General features: G+C 32.8%; 1 protein-coding gene across 3 annotated transcripts in view; it reads left to right on the top strand.

Annotated features, from left to right (window-relative positions):
* Positions 1-19,005, top strand: part of LOC145693488 (protein-glucosylgalactosylhydroxylysine glucosidase-like) — a 124,880-nt gene that overhangs the window by 82,596 nt on the left and 23,279 nt on the right. For all 3 annotated transcript variants that reach the window (XM_081769531.1, XM_081769530.1, XM_081769528.1), the window contains 3 exons: positions 7,559-7,721; positions 11,425-11,515; positions 14,873-14,960. In XM_081769531.1, the coding sequence (XP_081625657.1) occupies positions 7,559-7,721; positions 11,425-11,515; positions 14,873-14,960 (342 nt within the window). The remainder of the gene's footprint in view (positions 1-7,558; positions 7,722-11,424; positions 11,516-14,872; positions 14,961-19,005) is intronic.

The following is a 19,005-nucleotide window of genomic DNA, read 5'->3' as shown; positions in this document are numbered from 1 at the left end:
AGATTATAGAGTCTAGAGTCTACTACAGATTAGTGAATCTACTACAGATTATAGTCTACTATAGATTATAGAGTCTACTACAGATTACAGAATCTACTACAGATTACAGAGTCTACAACAGATTACAGAACCTTCTACAGATTATAGAGTCTAATACACATTACAGAATCTACTGCAGATTATAGAATCTACAGCAATAAAATAAATTCTACAATTTTATTAGCGTTTAACGGCAAAACATATTCAAAGATAAGCGATATACGACCCGATAGATCAAATCGAACTGGACAAGATTATGTACTTGATATTAAATTCTCATTGTATTTTTCAAGAAAATCTAGAAAAGGTAATTCTTTTAGTAGAAAAAGGTCTGTTTTTTTTATAATAAAATGCAATTAATAAGTTTTATTCTACTGGAATATTTATTCATTAATTTATTGTATATGAGAGATATACATAGCTAAGTAGCAAACCGAATCTATTGTTCGATTTTTCCTAACAGTGAGAGACATACTCCTAACAGCGACGCGCATTGAACTTATAATACTTCTTACGCAAAGTGATAATAAATATGAAAAATTACGCTTAATTAGAGCCTTAAAAACGACATAGAATTAAATCAATAGTACATACTTTAAATGTAAGAACATCACGTGACAATAAGATTTACTACATACGATAGGGTTGCCAGAACGCCCTGTATATACACACGGAGTTGTCCTGTATTTTACAATATATTGCACACCAGCTAGTAGAATGACACAATACAAAAATTGTCAATTTGGAGTTATGTATAAACCCAGATTCGTGAGACGGCCCTCTATCCGGCAATAGGCCTATAAGAATCATAACTGTAGCTTTATTAGTTACCGCGTGAGACTGTTAGTAGTGTCACTATTTCATAATCCCAAAATGTTTTTATCCACGTCACCTATAGCTACTGTCATTTCTTAGTTCCGTACAAGTTTTTGTGTTGTAAACTTGCTAAAAGACTGTCACATTTTGAGTTGTGCCGTTATTGCTGCTCCGATTTTGATCGTTGATTGAAAGATCGGTGAATAAAATAATGACAGAGTTTGAGTTGTGGCGTTATTGTCGACTGATTTCAGACTATTGTTTTCATTTGTGGCGTCTTGTGTTGTGTTTTTATCGGTGCTTCAAATCAGTGCTTTCCATTTTGTAATGACTTTATCAATCCTAATGTTCGTTACTCCTGATTGGATTTTATCTTGTCGTTTTATTTATAACATTAATTTTTGGAGATGTGACAGTTTCGTTGATCGAAAATAATCCAGTGACTGACTTACTACAGTGTAGCTGGTGTTGCTATTGACGTAGAAACATTAAAAATGAGTTTGAGATTTTCTTTGTCTGGATGAGTTATAGTTTTAAATTTAACCTCGGACCAAAGTGGGATTTTCAAGAACAATTCGATGACGTCAAATACAAAATGTAAACCGTATCAGGGACGGAATGACACTATTATGGAAGGAAAACTAGGAGAAGGCATTTGGAAACCACTTCCATCAAACGTTGAATTCGGTTCGTTGCTAGTATTAGAGGAGTTTGATCATTTCCTTCTTCGCTTTAAGCTTGATGAGTTTATGAATCTTTAAGAAAGCAAGTGCATGTTAAAAAAGAAGAAGGTAAATCAAAAGAAAGCAATGAAAAGCAAAGAAATTAATGGAGTTCCTGAAGGAAAAAGAGACGAAATGAGAAAGGATATCGAAGTTGTTAATGAAAATGAAATAACTCATGATTTTGTAACCGAGGCAGACACACCTATATCGTCTTCATTATCTTCAAATTTTGTTGACAATAACAAACATCTAGATTTTCACCCAAACACTGAAAAAACGAAGAGGCGATTGTTTCCTAATATACTGTATCCAGGAAGGTCAGGTACTAAAGTGTTAAAAGAAACTGGAGATCTTTCAAGATAAGTCAAAGTGCCAAAAGAAGATAATGATATAAAAAGGCAAGAAAAGGCTTACAGAACCAAATGAATGGAAAAACAAAAAGTCAAAATTAAATAGAAACCCCGGTAAAGAATACATTTCTACAAGTGAAAAACTAGTGGCAGCAAAGAAAATATGACCACCTTGTGAACACTCTTGCAAATATAAGTATTACGAAAACATTAATGAGATGAAACGTGTTGGGATATTTGATCAGTATTATGCATTAGGGATATCACCAGATAAAGACATTTTTTATCTAGATGTATGGAACAAATTAATCTTCAATATAGATATCCGAAAATAAATGCTTTAAACCATAGAGAATTACATAATGCATTTTGTTTTGAAGTTAATGGAAATCGTGTCATAGCATGTAAAAACATCTTTAAAGCCACATTAGAAACTACTGACCGAACAGTACGAACCGTGATAGAAAACCTGAATGATGCTTTTTTACATCAAGATCTACAAGCGAGCATAAAAAGCATCCCAGCGTTGATGCTGAGATTAAAGACAGCGTCAGTAAACATATCAATTCAATACCAAGAATTGAAAGTCATTACATGCGGTTACAGACTACTAAAGAATACAAGGAGGAAAATCATTAGCTGACTTGCATAGAGATTATGAACAGCAGTGCAAAAGAGAAGGAAAACCCAGTATGAACTTGACTATGCATTCAAGGATATTTAATTCAACATTAGTTTTTTTTTTTTTTTTTTTTTTTTGCCCTAAAAAGATCAATGTTCAGATTGATGAAATTTCGGAAGATAAAGGATAAGAAGAAATGCATTAATGGTATAAAGTACATCTGGAAGAGAAAGATGTAAGAAAAGAAAAGAGAAAGGATGAAGAGAAAGTAAGCAACAACTTTATAGTGGCTTGTTATAATTTAGAAAGAGTTCTCCAGATACCTACAGGGAATGCTTCTGTCTTTAATTATCAATCCAAACTTTTTACTTACAACTTCACTATTTGTGAACTGAAAACAGGTGAAACAAGTTGCTTTCTGTGGCACGAGGGTGAAGCCAATAGAGGTGCAAACGAGATAGCAACGTGCCTATTTCAATATTTACAGAAGAATGTAAGCGGTCCCTATGATGAAGAAATCGAGTTCGTGCTAACGAAATAAAAAAAAAGTATGTAATTGGGATGTATCTGTATCCGGTAAATATAATACCTCAGATAAGAATTACACACAAGTTTCTGATCAAGGGACACACACAAAATGAGGGTGACACAGTGCACTCAGTAATTGAGAAACAAATAAAACGATCATTGAAATCAGGATCTATTTACGTACCATCCCAATATGTGTCATTAATAAGAATAGCAAAAAGAAGAAGAAAAAGAAATTCTTTGAAGTCAACGAAATTTCCCACGAAGACATTTTTGATTTCAAAGAGCTAATTAGTCATGTAGGGAAAAATATACAATCAATACCGATAAGGAAATTGTGAAATTTGGTGACCTGAAGGTGATAAAAGTAGAAAAAGGATATCTTAATTCTTTCTGGTACAAACTGTTATTCAAAAGTGAGGAGTTCAAGGAGGTAAACATAAATCACGGGAAACGAGGACCACGAGTTTTAGCAGAAGAACTGATACTAAAGAAAGCTTACAGCAAAGCAATGAAGGTTGCTGATTGCAAGAAGAAGGATCTTGTCAGATTAGTGGAAGAAATTTAGATTTCTAAAGCCTACAAAGATTTTTACTATTCACTGTAAAATGACAAAGTGACGACCGGCTAGTGGAACCTACGTTGACATCATTGTATTTCTACTACTAACATTAGGCTTTAAAATAAATAAATAAATATTTGAATAAGCTTGAACTACTTTAAATTCCATCCTAATATTGTAAAGTATTGTTCTTATGAAAACAATTGTTATGAGAAAACTATCTTTTTAAGTAAAAATTTATGTTTACGTGAAGATTTTAATAAAAAACTACAAAAATTTATTTGTAAATTGTATACTACGAAAGATTAATAATATTATAATGATTTCTTTGTTTTTAGAATAGTTATTATTTGAGTTGTGATAGTATTTATCCCATATTTTCATTCGATTCATTTGTTATGCCAATATATAATGTTGGCATAAGAAATGATATGAATGAAAATATTGCATAAATACTGACACAACTCAAACAATAATAATTCCAAAAAAAAAAATACTTTATATTACAAAACATTACATTATAATCTTTAACAGAAAGAGAAACGATTAAAGTGTAAAATCACGTAATCTGTATGCTCTAATGTTTATTTATAATTCCTAAATTAACATTTTAAAATTACAAAAAGTTTCGATTGCGATTTACTCAAAAGTAAATTTCGAGTTGTGTCATTGTCGTCACCGGTGTGCGATATGATATTTTTCTATTCTAAGTATAGAGCAACTGCTTCCTACAATATTTATAGGAAACAAGTCAAAATACCTGTTTCTAATAAAGGCATTTAGCTATTACCGAAATGTGAACAATATTTCCTAATAGTCTTTAAGTTTTAATTACTATCGAATTAATTACGTTAACTAAAACAATAAAATTAAAAAAAGAGCAGTTACAATTAATAAAATTTTTAAATAGCAAATGTGGCCCTTAATTTACTACTTATTCATTCTAGTTACCTCTGTGGAAACGAGACATAATTAATTTATTTTGTATGAGGCATAATTAAAATTGTTAGTGCTATAATAAAACTAAGTCAGAAAGAGAAGACTCACCACTCGAGAAATCTAAGACAATTTCTTATTAATACATATCGGAACTTGAAAACAGCATCAAAGTTACAGTCACCAATTTTGCACATCTTTCTTATTTAAACTCAAAAAACGGAACAATTCATAAGAAAGTCAAAGGAAGGTTGCTATGATACATAATAGAGAGCACAACAAAAATATTTCAATAATTGCTTATTTGCTATTGGCCAAAACTGGAAAATATAAATAAACATTTGTTCTGTTCGGATACACAACTTATATGTTCTTCTCAATAAGACAGCGTTGTATCTTAACCTGATCTTGATCTTTCAGTTATGAAGTATCATTTTGTTCAATTACAGATCACGAGAAATCCGTTTTGAGCATTGTGTTGAAATTTTGTTGATTTCGACCCGGTTTTTGGTTTTATCAATTTTGTCTCCAATTCAGATAAAGCTAAAAGTTCAGTGTTTGACCATGACTAATGGTTTGGACGGGGAAAAGGCAGGAGTTCGAAACAAATGTTGGAAAAAAACTTCGGGACGGAAATGCCATGGGAAGCAAGTCACAATACGATCATATTAACAACAAATTATAGAAAAAAAAAACAAAATGAATTTAATAACATACTAAAATTTGTTCAAATACCTTTTATAAATACAACAACTTTAACTGCAGTTCCAATTTGATCAAAATTTAATTAATATTTCCGGAATTAAATTGGTACTAATTTCAGGTCTAAAAAGTTAATCCGATAGAATAAAAACAAACAGAGTAACAGAGTAACAGATTTGCAGTAACAGAGAATCAAGTCCTAGTGAGTATGGTCTTGTTTGAGTCTGCTTTACATTAACGATTTCACAGACTATACTGACAATTTTCTCTATCATTATCTTTCCCGGTGTTGCTTGACGGCTGAAAGCTACTCTGAACAGTATTCTTTGGTGGTCGAATATCGGATTTCGTCTCTCGTGCAGAAAAGACTTAAAGCACAAGTTGGGGTAAAAAATACACTTATGTCATATGCACTCTACAGTACATCAATATGCATTTGTTATAAGTACATTTGTTCAATATTGTTTATGCATATTTATTTAACACTTGGCATACGTTTTTTTATCACTGCTCAATCTAGTAAGTGCTTAATTTGACCTTCTTCAACATTACAACATACTTCGAACCCATTCACTACACTATGACACATTATTAGATAAAAAATCTTATTTGCATCAATTTCAATAGATGCTTGTGAGATGCGGTATTTCAATTCACTCATTGTGCTGGAATTTCCGTCGTAAACCATGTTCTTTACTACACCGGAAAGGAAGATCCATTACTGTTAGGTCAGGGGAACGTGGTAGCAATTCGGTGCTGCTGCTCCTTCCGACACAGCGCTGAGGAAGGGTTCAATTATGGTTGTTATTTACTGACAAATCATAACGGAGAGGTGTTCCGTTTTGTTGAAAGAAGAGTTAAACAAGTTAGCTCTGGTGCTGACCTGTGGAAGTATTACGCCACGAAACATTTCTACGTACTTTGACCTATTCACAATTTCATCGAAAAACAGAAACAGTTCAACAACTCCTTTGCTGGATATTGCATCCCACACAGCTATGCGAAGCTAGTTCAGTTGAAAATGATGGTAATATGAATATTGCCATTAGCCCAGTACACGCAGTTATGTCTGTTCACATGACCTGACAATTTAGCAAGCCTAATCTGTTTTGATGACATTTTCAAGAAGTTTAGTTACGCATCAGTTCGCGGAATTGCAATCAGATATCGGAGTCTTCCTCCAAAAGACCATGCAGCAATCACGGACAATATGATTTAAACTTAAGCTTATGCATTAGCATCGCAAGGACATTCTTGGCGCTGAAAATAATCAGATCAAGAATACGAAGTCAATACTGACACAACTATATGCCCAATTTTGGTTCATTTATGTTTACATTATTATCGCCAAGTGTTTTCCCAGTTATAAAAGTACTGCTTTGATACGATAAGACTAAGGAAGTTTCATCTGTGATAATAAAACAACATATTTGATTTTGGTTTTCTGTATAACAATAAAAAAGAGGTTACATTAAGACTAATTCAATGCTCTTGTTTTCTATCCAAATTGGATTTGAGTGTGCTGACTGAAAAACTAATACAATTTTCAGCCATTGTGAGTTAGGATTTGATATATGATTAAAATATACAGTCTGTTTTAAATTACGGTGTACACTCTTTAAAACAACATCTCACTGATTAATGCAAATAGAAAAAGTTTTTTTTTTTTTTTTTTTTTTTTGGTGTTGTGAACCTTAAATATTTCAAACTAGAATACCAGCCTCACAAGCACCTTACTTCATAACCATCCTGTATCACTTCAGCAACACTTTCATTTTCCTTTAAACTTCTCTTTCTTTGGCAACATCCCTTCTTTACTTTTTATACCGTTTCATCGAGTGCAACCTTATCTCGGATTCTTGTAGTCGTTAACCTTGTAGGAGGCAGAGTCCAAATTGAACTCTTCAATGCCATCGAAACTCATTCACAGTCTTCGTTCTCCAATAACACTTCAGTAACCACTTACGTTAATCAAACAGTAACTGAATTTCTGCCAAAATTGTTACAATTGTACAACAAATAAAAATGTTATGTTTCTAATTGCCTTCTGTATTTTTCAAAGGAAAAATATAAACCTATCAGTTTTAATTAGTATGATATTCTATTTTAACTACTATATACATTAATTTGAGATTCACTGTATTGGGCGTCAAGAAAGTGAAAAAGTACAAAGATCTATAAATCGTTTTAATATATAATATTTTTATCAGATGAACGATGAATGATTAAGTATTATTTTATATACATTCCATATTATTTTTTACATGTACAATTCCAGATTTCCTTGGGAAGGAGCTTATACGGGTTATGAAACCTCACCATCTGACGAAACAGCAACATATGAAGTTCACGTCACTGGCTGCATTGCATATGCTGCTAGGCAGTATATTAGTTTAACCAGGGACTACGACTGGCTGAAAAACCCAGATCCACAATATCAGGTTTGTATTTTAAATATAAAGTTTCTCTGCAATGAATTCAACATACTAGTAATTCATCGTTAATCAAAGAAAGATCATTATAGCAAATAACAGCAGAATTTTATACAGCATATTTTTAATGTGTTTGACTCATACGATTCATCCGTAATCTAGATACATTTGAGTAAGAATTTATTTTATATAACATGGAAAGCACATTCTAATCTTTCACTAGAGATTAAGAACTTATCTCTAAGCAGATATTTTGAACCTTTTTGTTTCAAATATAAAGCCGATGAACAACTTTAACAATCAAACATTTCAATTTTAAACATTTTACGAGTTATGCTGAAAGAAAAGATTTTGCCTCAGAGAGGAAAAGTCAAACTTTAATAGTTACCTCCAGATCATTCCTGTTATTATTCCGTTACTTATGCATTGACTTAAAAAAGAAAGTGTTCTCAATATATTCCTATCGTCGTTGCATAAATTTGTTCCAAACGTAATAATTCTCAATTGTATTAAGACGAATTAAATCAGTGTGACAAAATCTTTCTAGAGGCTAAATTTGACTAGAGAGTTTCATGGGTTAAGTTTTACTTTTTTTTATATAGAGATGAAAAATAACCTAAGTCACTAATCCAATAATATGTCTTGCTAAACAATAATTAGAATTTATTTAGTTACTGGTCAGTAATTAGGGAATGAAACTTGTTCAAGATAAGAAATATAGAGTAAATTTTGCATAATCACTAGTTCACTCCTCATAAAAGGAAGTAATAAAAATTTGTGCAAGGTCGCGGGAGTAGTGTTCATTACTTGTAATTGAGAACGGATATTTTGTTATATGAAGGAATATTTTCTGTTATGTGAAGGATTTCTAAGGAAGTACGTTAGATACAACAAATAGCATGATTATTCTGGCAACAAATAGCATGATTGTTATAACCTGAAGTGCAGTTCCCCATTTCACCAGGGATATATAGCATATATTTTAGAGTATACAAATTATGTTATCTGTGCAAATATAGAGGAGAAATGAGAGGGTTTGTAATTCTATACTAATGTTTCCGTAGCCATAGTTGAAAACCGTTACAGGCTTAATTTCTAACTATAAGTGTCTTTTTGGTAGATAAAAGCTTCTATGTAACACTGTCAAAGAAAACACGTACCGTTGTTAGATCTTTTGGATGTGGTGGAGGGACGTCTCAAAGGTGACTCCGAAAGAAATTTGAGAATTTTGGGGGTATTTTATGGAAAGATAAATTATGAAAATAAGCAACAGTCAACTACGATATTTCAATGAACAAAACTCATAGTACATTGTTGAAGTCAGAATAATGCTATTAGGATTCGAAAGAAGAAGGGACACACAACTCTGTAACTTGGAAATTTTCCTTTGGGGGACAAGCATTGATATTTGGCCCCCGTAGGAAAACATGACATTGGGTTCCCTATTAAAATATGAAATACAATATTTGGGCTCCTCGAGAATTTAAAATTTTAATAAACATTTTTATTACTTCTAGGAGCTCTAGTTGCCTTTTTTGAAGCATGGTCCATATATGCTTCCTGTTGAAGAAATATATTTGTTCAGATGATAGGGCAGAAGCAGCAGCATTTTAAATTATTTTCAGTTCTTTAAGAGATAGTATTGTTGACCCATTCAATGCTTTAATAGTTAAATTGAAGGGACAATGCTTGATGCAATCACATTTAAAAGCTTAAGAAAGTATTTCGGGAGGCCTAATAGTAAATAGATTATTTAAATAGGCCCAGAGCACATTTTCATTTTATTTAACAGATTTGTGCATTTTTGAGTTCTTTTCGGATGTGGTGAGCCTATTCCATGTCTCATTTATACATGTTCGTATAGTATCATTGGTATGGGCTAGAAGTGTCCACTTGCGGGTATTAGGGTGCAAGTTGAGAATATGAGAATGTTTAGAAGACATTGAAAATTATTCAAATAAAACTGAACAATGATAAATTTGGGGAAGATAAAGATATACTTGAGAGTTAGAATGGTATATTTATAGGAATAATGGTAAATTCTGACAAAATGGTAAATTTAGGGGAAGAATAGTAACTTTCTGGAGAAAATGAGAAATTTGTTGGTTGCGCCCCTAAAAGGGATAGGTATCCCCTGTATAGACCCCATGGAAGTTTTAAATGATCAGATGCACCATATTGTAGGCCATATAGTTGCTGTTTCCTACAATAACTCAATACTACAGAATTACAATGCGCGAATACACGCATTCACGCATTTGCGTGAATATACGCATGCTAAGAGATGGTTTAAGGAATATCAATATAAACTTAAACACATCAACTGCTCACTTTATATGTTTTCAAAATTATTGAATATCTATGACTATGGCTAATTTTAAAGGAGGAAGTCTAGCGCAAATTTAACTGACGCAGCTGAGTGGTTCACTACATCAAGGACAAACCATCCTGAAACGCTTCGCCTCTAAATATGAGAAATTACGAGCTGTATTAAAGCCTAACCGAAAAGGTCCCTTATATTTACTTTCTGATTATATGATTATATACTGCTTACCTCCTATGCATCCAAAATGTTCGTGTGGGTTCCTCCATGTTCGTAGCATGCCCTTATGCTCCTCTATGTATGTCCGAGTGTTCAGCCGCAACAGCATATCAGAGGTGGCTTTTTGAAATGGTACACGAACTATAACTTTCAGTTCCCACTTCGCCGAGGATCAAGTACAATTCCTGTTGCAAATGCTTTTATTTAAGATCCAGTCACGTTGGTCGTGAAGGTGCTCCTTTGCCAAAACACATCACGAGTAGTTCATTGTTTAATCCATTGTTTCTAATGGGATTCCACTTTAACGGCCACTAAATAATCGTCCACCGTGAAGATGTTTGTATCTAGCATTATAACTCACTGGACTGAACTGTTTGCTCTGTTTTTGTGTCACCAGTGGACAAAAATTAAGACAGCAGTATCAACTGCACTATGAAGGAAACAACAGTAAAACATTACTGTCAGTTTAATACTAACAAGAAATATATTCATTAACCTTTATACAATTTGATAATATAACGTAATATTGAGTGTAAAAAAAACTTCCCGGCCAGGTCCAAAGTCGTAGTAACGAACCAAATTGTAGTTTTGTATCTTACTGTATTACTTTGATTAATGTCTATGTATACACATACAGAGTTATACTCAAGTGTACGAACGAAAATGTCAATATTACAAGACACTTACAATAGAATTTAATTTAATTATTGACCCAATACTAATATTACTTCTGGCTTTATATCTTTATTTGTTCGTATCATTTCTCTGTCTATATGGCTAATACATATGCCTCCAGGTCAGGAGATTCGGGTACGATTCATGGTGGGAGCTAATGTGATTGAGTCGTGGGAGACTCAATCCACGTCTTATATAGTCTCGGTACTGAAGGGATGTAAGTTTTAAATTAATGAAATCAACCATTACATTTGTTTTACTGCCTATAAAATTCAATATTTCTTATGTCTTTATAATATTCCATGAAAATAAAGTTTTCTTTTTTTAGTTTACTAAGTCTCTGTTTATTTCAATTTGTACTTTTATAACTTCCACTCAGTTTAGTAAAGTCGCTAATTGCTATATAGATAACATGTTACCTTTATATTAGTTTAAGGTATCAATATTATTTTGCCTTTGCCATGAATTTAGAAGTAACAAGTTTGTCTCTTACAGTATAATGGTTGTAATTTCGTTCACAAAATGGCTGAATTTTGGGCGTCTAGGGTTATCTATAACAGTTCGGAAGATGTTTATGAAATTAATGGTGAGTAGCAAGTTGTCAATTTTATAAATAATATAATTTTATGATCTGTTCATTAAAAAGATGTAATTATTACAATTGTTATTTATAATAACAGTACGTCTTAGTCTGCTGTTCACGTCGTTCGGTAATAGCTCACAATCAAACTAATTGTAGTTGCTAGCTGAGAAGCTTGCCACTTGACATCAAAAGATATCGCTAGTGTCCAGGGAATTTGCAGGCTATCCGAAACATTGATGGGAAGAACTAGTGAATGTAATAGATAAACAAGAATTGAATAAAACAAAGTTACTTTATATTTATACATGTTGGGCATTAATATTTTATGCACTTTAATCATAAATCATATTTGACCACTTTAGCAATGAGTTAACAAAGTGAATATAACTCATAGCAGAAAAATATTATATTCAGCTACTATAGAGTTAATAGCCGAGCTGTAAGTTAATCTGCATGATTTTTCAACAGTAAAATAAAAGAAGAGTTAGCAGAATTTGAAGAATATTCAATAATATTGAGTGTGGAGTCGATCTTAAACATAAAATCTTCTAGGATAATGTTATTTTACAAAGAGACGTTTGTCTACTGGTAATTACTTTTTCTCAACTTAGATTACTGCAGAAATGCAGTCGAGTTAAAAATATACGGAAATAGAAAACAAGCGTCTCCTTGACTGATTGGTTTCACTAGGTCCCTCCTTCAAAGTTGATTGGCATTAATTCTTGACACGAGTGATCTCCATCTGTGTGCCTTTTGAAGTATTTAATCCCAAATGTTGAATTCCTCAAAAAGAATAATATAATCAATGCCCTAAGTGGCCAAATGAATTGCTTTCGTATCCAAATGGAATAGGGTGGTTTATTCTTGATCTATAGAGGTTCGTTAGCTGCATTTTATTCTGGGTTTACCGTGCTTGCTTTAATTATTCGGCGTCCTACTTAATTCCATCTATAATTCTAGAAATATACTTCTGACATTCATGATATGAGTAGTTCTTTTAGGAGGAATAGTAATTGTGCTTTGGATTTTAGCGTCCCTTTTCAGCACCCGTGCTATGTGAAACGTGGACTTACAGTTTACGCTGGAATCTAAACCACCATAATCTATTCAAGTTTCAAAGTTATCTCAGTGGAAATCGAAACATTAACACTAAGCACCAAAGGGGAGCGTGCTAACTACTAGACCAGCGGACGGACTGGTGTAGAAGTATATGAATCAATTAAACAAAACTAATGTTTTATGATTAAAAAAATACATAATTTTGAGATATGTGACTTGTGGTTTATTACCCTCTAATCGTTAATTCACAATTCTCTGATTTGTTGCCTCGTATCAAAGAAGATATGACTTTACCTCTTACATCACTAGCGCAGTTAAAACTTACATCAGGTATGGTGAAAAATATATTTGCCAGGACAGTCCAACGATTTATTATAGATATACGTTAAGACATCGTGGCCGCATGGAAGGTCCTCATTTTTCAGAGGTGGTAGAACAATGACGGCAAGATACTTAAGAAACTATTAAGTTCAACTAAAATAAGACCTCACTACTTTCACTTCACATATTTTATATTTAAAGTCTTTCTGGCGCGAACTTTGATGTTATTTTTGTAGTAAATATTTTTACATGATCCACAATGCTAGTTAACGCAGTCCCGGAACTGTCCTCGAGCAGTCTTAGATATAACTTGTGGCGAGTGTGAGTCCTGTATGCCTGAATTTCATCTTCAGGAACATTGTGGATGCAAACCCTCGGGAAAATATTCGTTCTATTACATGCGAGTTAGGCATTCACCATATCTCTGTTGTTCGCCGGATCAGTACAATTTGGAAGATGAAAGAGTTGGACTCAGGGGTTGGGGGGTGGACATAAGTTCACACCAACCAACAAGAACTGCCATCTGAAGATGTGAAGTTCTCTGAGTGTAAAGAATATCCGAAATATTTACCTGTATATGATTGCCAGTTTTTGTGAAGAAGGAATCTACTGCAACAATCATAAATGGTCAGAACAATGTTGGATGTTGATCAGAGTCCGTGGTTGCTGACATCATGATCTATGGTGGGGTTGATCCTCTATATCCTTCTCTGTCGAGTTGAACATTAGTGCAGATCGTTACAATGGTGAAGTCCATGAAATGAACCACAACATTACTTTCATGCTTCCAGAAACCTTCAAAAACATTATATACTCATATTGCAGGACATTTCAAGCAAAAATCATCGTTGGTATCTCAGATATAATTCAATGTCATCAATGCAAAGAATAAATCATTTGTATAAGCTCAACTTGATGAATTCAGGAGAGAAAGGATTTCTGTAAGCATCAGAATTGATGGCGTAATGTTAATATGTACTGCTATGAAAATATCACCACGATTTGCACAAATACAAAGTACGGTATTTTGCCTTTGCCATTATTCCTTTTCTGAAAAAAAAATATTCTTAAAGCAAGACAAACAATGAATAATGCTCGTTAAAAAGAAAAGTTCACTTCGGAATAAATTGTAACATAAATATAGAATTTTTGAAATGTAACTAAATTATTATTTTATTGTAAATAACATAAGCAAATCAAATTACAAAATACTCTGTTTTATCATTCTTGTTATTGATTTTAAGAAAACAAACTAAGTTTTGTACAAAATACTCCGTTAAATTTGAATGCGTGCATTAAACGATGGCTTCATATTTTGGAAATCTTTACAGAAGATTGTTATTTAAATTCAATAAACTTTCATCCAATATTTGAAGAAAACAATGGTATTAGAATAATTAAATTTTCGTCTGATTTGTGTATCGCTATAGTTGCTATTTTGAAATAAAGTGCTGAATATTTGTTGTTTTAAATAAGTATATTTGAATCTAATGCTTAAAATTAGCACTATTTCTGGCCCTTAACAAAATCTTTTGTGGGTCTTGGTTTGTTAGTAAGACAATAAACTATAGTAAGCTTAATACAATGAGAGTATCTTTTCAGTTCTAATACTTCTTTTCTTTCCTGCTAAAATGAAGAAATTAAAAGTAGCACTCACAAATAAACAAACATGATAATCTATTTTTCTCTGTGGATGATGATATAACTTTATATATAATTTTCATGATCGATTTATGAGAAAGGAAAGAAAATATTTATTCAAATTAAAAGCGTTTGGAGGAATTATTTGAGCACTTGTGGCTGAAGTATGATAGCATTTTACACACTAGTTTATTCTTTTATTATTTGTGTTGTACAGAGAGTTCGTTTCCTACTTAACACGTGTTGGGAAATATGAAAGTGCACGAAATGAAAAGTTTATTTTCTACTTCATTATGTTTCTTACTATTTTTATTTGTTCCTTTTTATTTACACTTACAGACGTAATGGGACCAGATGAGGACCATTGGAGAATTAATAACTCTGTTTTCACAAATGTAGTGGCTGGTTATTCATTATATTTATCACAGTAAGTTGAATTCTAATTTAAATATCTTAGATTGAAGTTACAATCAACATTTAGGATTTTATTCTATTCGGATATGCACTATGGTAATTGAATTCCAGCAATACTTTCATAAACTGAATATTACTTGCAGGTGTTACACATTCACCTTTCTATGTAGTCACTTCCACTCTTGATGTACAACTTTCCTCGCTAGTGCAGTGACTAGACTTGTTGAAGAAGTATCTTCGTGGATGTCCTTCAGCTTACTAGCCAAAACTGATTTGATGGACTCTACGTTCTCAAACATGATTAACTTGAGGTAGAGTTTTAACTTCTTGAACAAAAGAAGTGTTCTGGACCCAAATCTAATGGTTACAATCTATGTACGATGACTGTCGCCTGTTTTTGGCCAAAAAAACTACCTAACAGCTACACTCTTGGTATCAAGAAAGGCAATCAACTAATTACTTTTAGAAATGATCCCTGGTTGATATTTGGTTCTTTGAGCTGACTCACGCCAAGGACTGTCGTTTAGTAATAGGATTGTATTTGAATATCGCGTTTCATTCCTTGTGAGAGTGGTGTTAAGGAAATCTGAAAACGGGTCCACTGTTGGGATGAAGATTTTGCAACCTGTTACACGCTGCCTCTTCTGTTTAAAATTCATATTGTTTTAACAAAACAGGCGAATAACTTTCTTTTCCCGAAATCTTCATGAATGATACACCCAATGGTGCTCTTATTGGTGGCAAGGATATTGCAAATTGTCCAGAGGTTCTGATGACTGTTCCAGTAAGAAGGTTCCTGACAGAGTCCACAACTTTGTCACATCTTTGTGTGCTTCGACGTCTTATTCTCTCTTATCCTCCAAGTACTCTGCAGAAAGCAGTATTCTGTGGACGCCACTAAATATTCTGTAAAATGCAATACTGATATTTCCAATTTTACGCTAATTCTGATTGCAGCTCCCTGATCCATGCTGGAAAAACACGTTTTAGTACTCTGCAGTGTGTTGTTCGGAGTGTGTTAAACGTTACTCCAGTTATGGACACTAGTGGCGCTGTTATCCTTTCTGTAATAGACCGGTTACTCCCTTTGCAAAATAATAATAATAATAATAATAATAATAATAATAATAATAATAATAATAATAATAATAATAATAATAATAATAATAATAATAATAATAATAAAGAGAATTTTATTGCTGCATATTATAGTATTATACTTTACTTTGTTCTTTCTTTTAAGATGTTGTTAGGTTTTCTTGTATTGATATTTTAAATGATATTGCATATCAAAACTGTAATATTTCAGTAGTGGAAAACGTTGCTTACCTTTGTATAATGTACATGTGTCGTGGATCTCCTAATGTAGTGAAGAACACAAAACACATAAAGATTGATATATTACTTGGTATCATATGACAGAATTTCATCACCTATTGTATTTTGAATTAGATTTAATTATCAACTACGCAAAACTATTATTGTTGTTTTGCAGATCCAGTTATTTTTAATGTTAGTTGTAACTATTTTGAATATCTCGTGTAGATATTACATACTCTATTCTAAATTATACAAGTAATTTAACTATCTTTATAGCTTAAAGCATCCAGAGATTCTATGCCGCCTACCATTTGATAGTATTTTGTGCTAATCCAATCCAATTTGGAGCATTATTACCAATTTCCCTAAAATCCTACCACATATTATCTACCAATCTTCAAATCGCGTTACCTAAACGGCTTTACCTTTTCTTGTGTTTCAACTAACATTTTTTATACCTCAATATATTCCATGCAACCCAGTAATAATTATTTCCACACAACTCACTATGTGTAATAACATGTATAGGAAAGGAGGGCAAAGCGGATCACTTAACTTCAAAGGCCTCAAATGGCAACTAAAATTAAGACTAGGAAACCAAAGTTTTGAGGAAATATTTTATGATTATTAAACTTTCAAATAACAATACAATAGTAAAAAGGATTGCATATACATAAATGATATTGCTTAATTACTAAACTACTGCAATTTATTCACTTTGCCCCACCGGTAGGGCAAAGCGGATCATGATAGTGGGGCAAAGTGAATAAGCAAAAACTCATACATTAAAAGTCAGGGTTTAATACAGATATGCAAAATAGAAATTGTATAGAAGAACAATATATGTGTACACAGTCTAAAATAATAAAAGAATGACATCTAGATGAACTGATTTACCTACCAGAAGATTAAAATGTTTAATGTTTTGTTAGTATTAGCCTAACACATATAAATATAGAATTAAGTCTAGACAAAACTTGCATACACATGATCCCTAAATATGTTTTAAAAGCTCAAGTCCATAGCAGTCTTTTTTCTTATCAAGTAGGCATCTAGTATCTAGTTTCTTTGAATCTATAGTAACCCTAGTGAGTACAATCTACGTAGTAGCAAACAGATTGAAAAAAAAACAACAATAATAAGGCTTAGGGCTGAAAATAATATCACATCACACGCTTGGTTTGCACAGATCACAAATATAAATGTCTTTTCCCTTATAATAATCGGTACATTTTTCGTGAAACCATGACAGACAAATAGAACACTGAATCCAGTCTTCATTAAGTGGATCTGAATAATATTCATGACAGAACTTGCATTGGTAACTACCGTCTCCTTCTGGTGATTTTGAAGGTTTTTTCTTTGTAATTCCAGATGTACTTGGTAGAGCTATAGCCGCAGCAAAACATTTCTTCTTGCAGGAGAACCTTGAATGGTAGATTTCCTTCTTTTCTCTGGTAGTTCATTTACGAAAGTTGCACTAGTACTTGGTTCGGTAGACTTGCTATACTTCTTCGCACTCTTCTGTTTTAAACATATTTCTAAAATTTTCACAAATATTATACAAATCAGGAACCCTCCGTTATATTTGCAACCTAAGGGGAAATACGCTTAGTACAGACAAGTTCTCCAACTCGTTTGAGTGTTATCGAAGTTTTTGTTTTTAATGTTTAGAAATAAATTACTGCATACCAATATTTAGCATTTTCAAAAGTCATTTAACGAATAATGAAATCGGAAAGATCTTCTTTCGAAGTAGATTACGAATCAGTGGAGCCGGAACTTAGGAGCTCAAGTCCTCTTAGGTCCCCAAAATTATCATTAGGGGCTGGGTTCTTCTCCTGAGTGATCCATCCATACTTTAATTGATTTGCAGGTAGGACTACTATTAATAGTTTCAAAACTCAGTGCAAGGCTTTGTGTTTACTTAAAAAATAACCTAATACATATACCGCATAATCTATCCGTACATTATTTTATACGCATATATGTATTGTTCTTTGAAGTAAATTAACTTGTTTATATAATCCCTCGTTTGAGTTAATTATAAAATTATTTAAGTGCCCTGACTGATATCTTCTTATCGGCGTCTCTGGTGTCCGTATATATTTTTGGTACTGTGCTGTGTACTGTGAGTACAAGTATGGGAAGACTTACTTCTGTCATTTTGTCAGCCAGCGTTTCGCCTCATTCATGCAAACAAACACTTTACGATTTGTTCTTTTAACAGGTAAAGGCAAATCCATGCTGCTGTTCTAGCTACTCTACCAGGCGTAATTAATCTTAGAACGGGCGTTAGTTGGGTTGCTTAACACACGGAGTTTGTACCTCAAGAAATTTTGTAGCACACTGTACATGTTCGTCATCGTCCCTATTGTCTCCAACTCTCCCTTTTCGTCACCAATCCGTCGGTTATGTTAAGCGGTCTCTGTCATTCTTTTAAGCTCAATGAATTACCACACAGATGGGGAAAACTTTTTACCATCACATTGATTACACAACTACATAAAACATATGTTCTGTTCAGCGGATCCCAGGCTATGTATTCGATGTAGTTTGTTACACAAAATCCAAACGAAACCTTAGGACAACTTACTGTGACAACTTTTTATGGTCGAAAAACTTGAGGGATTTTGTGTAGTTAGGATACACGTGACACAGTCACACAAAAACACAGCAATAGAATCCAGGATATGGATTAGGTGTATTTTGTTACGACGAATCCAAATTTCAAAACC

The sequence above is a fragment of the Thermobia domestica genome, chromosome 8 (assembly GCF_964235325.1).
Source record: "Thermobia domestica chromosome 8, izTheDome1.hap1.1, whole genome shotgun sequence".
Classification (NCBI taxonomy): domain Eukaryota; kingdom Metazoa; phylum Arthropoda; class Insecta; order Zygentoma; family Lepismatidae; genus Thermobia; species Thermobia domestica.
The sequence above is the reverse complement of the archived record's forward strand: the minus strand, read 5'-3'. Positions and strand labels throughout refer to the sequence as shown.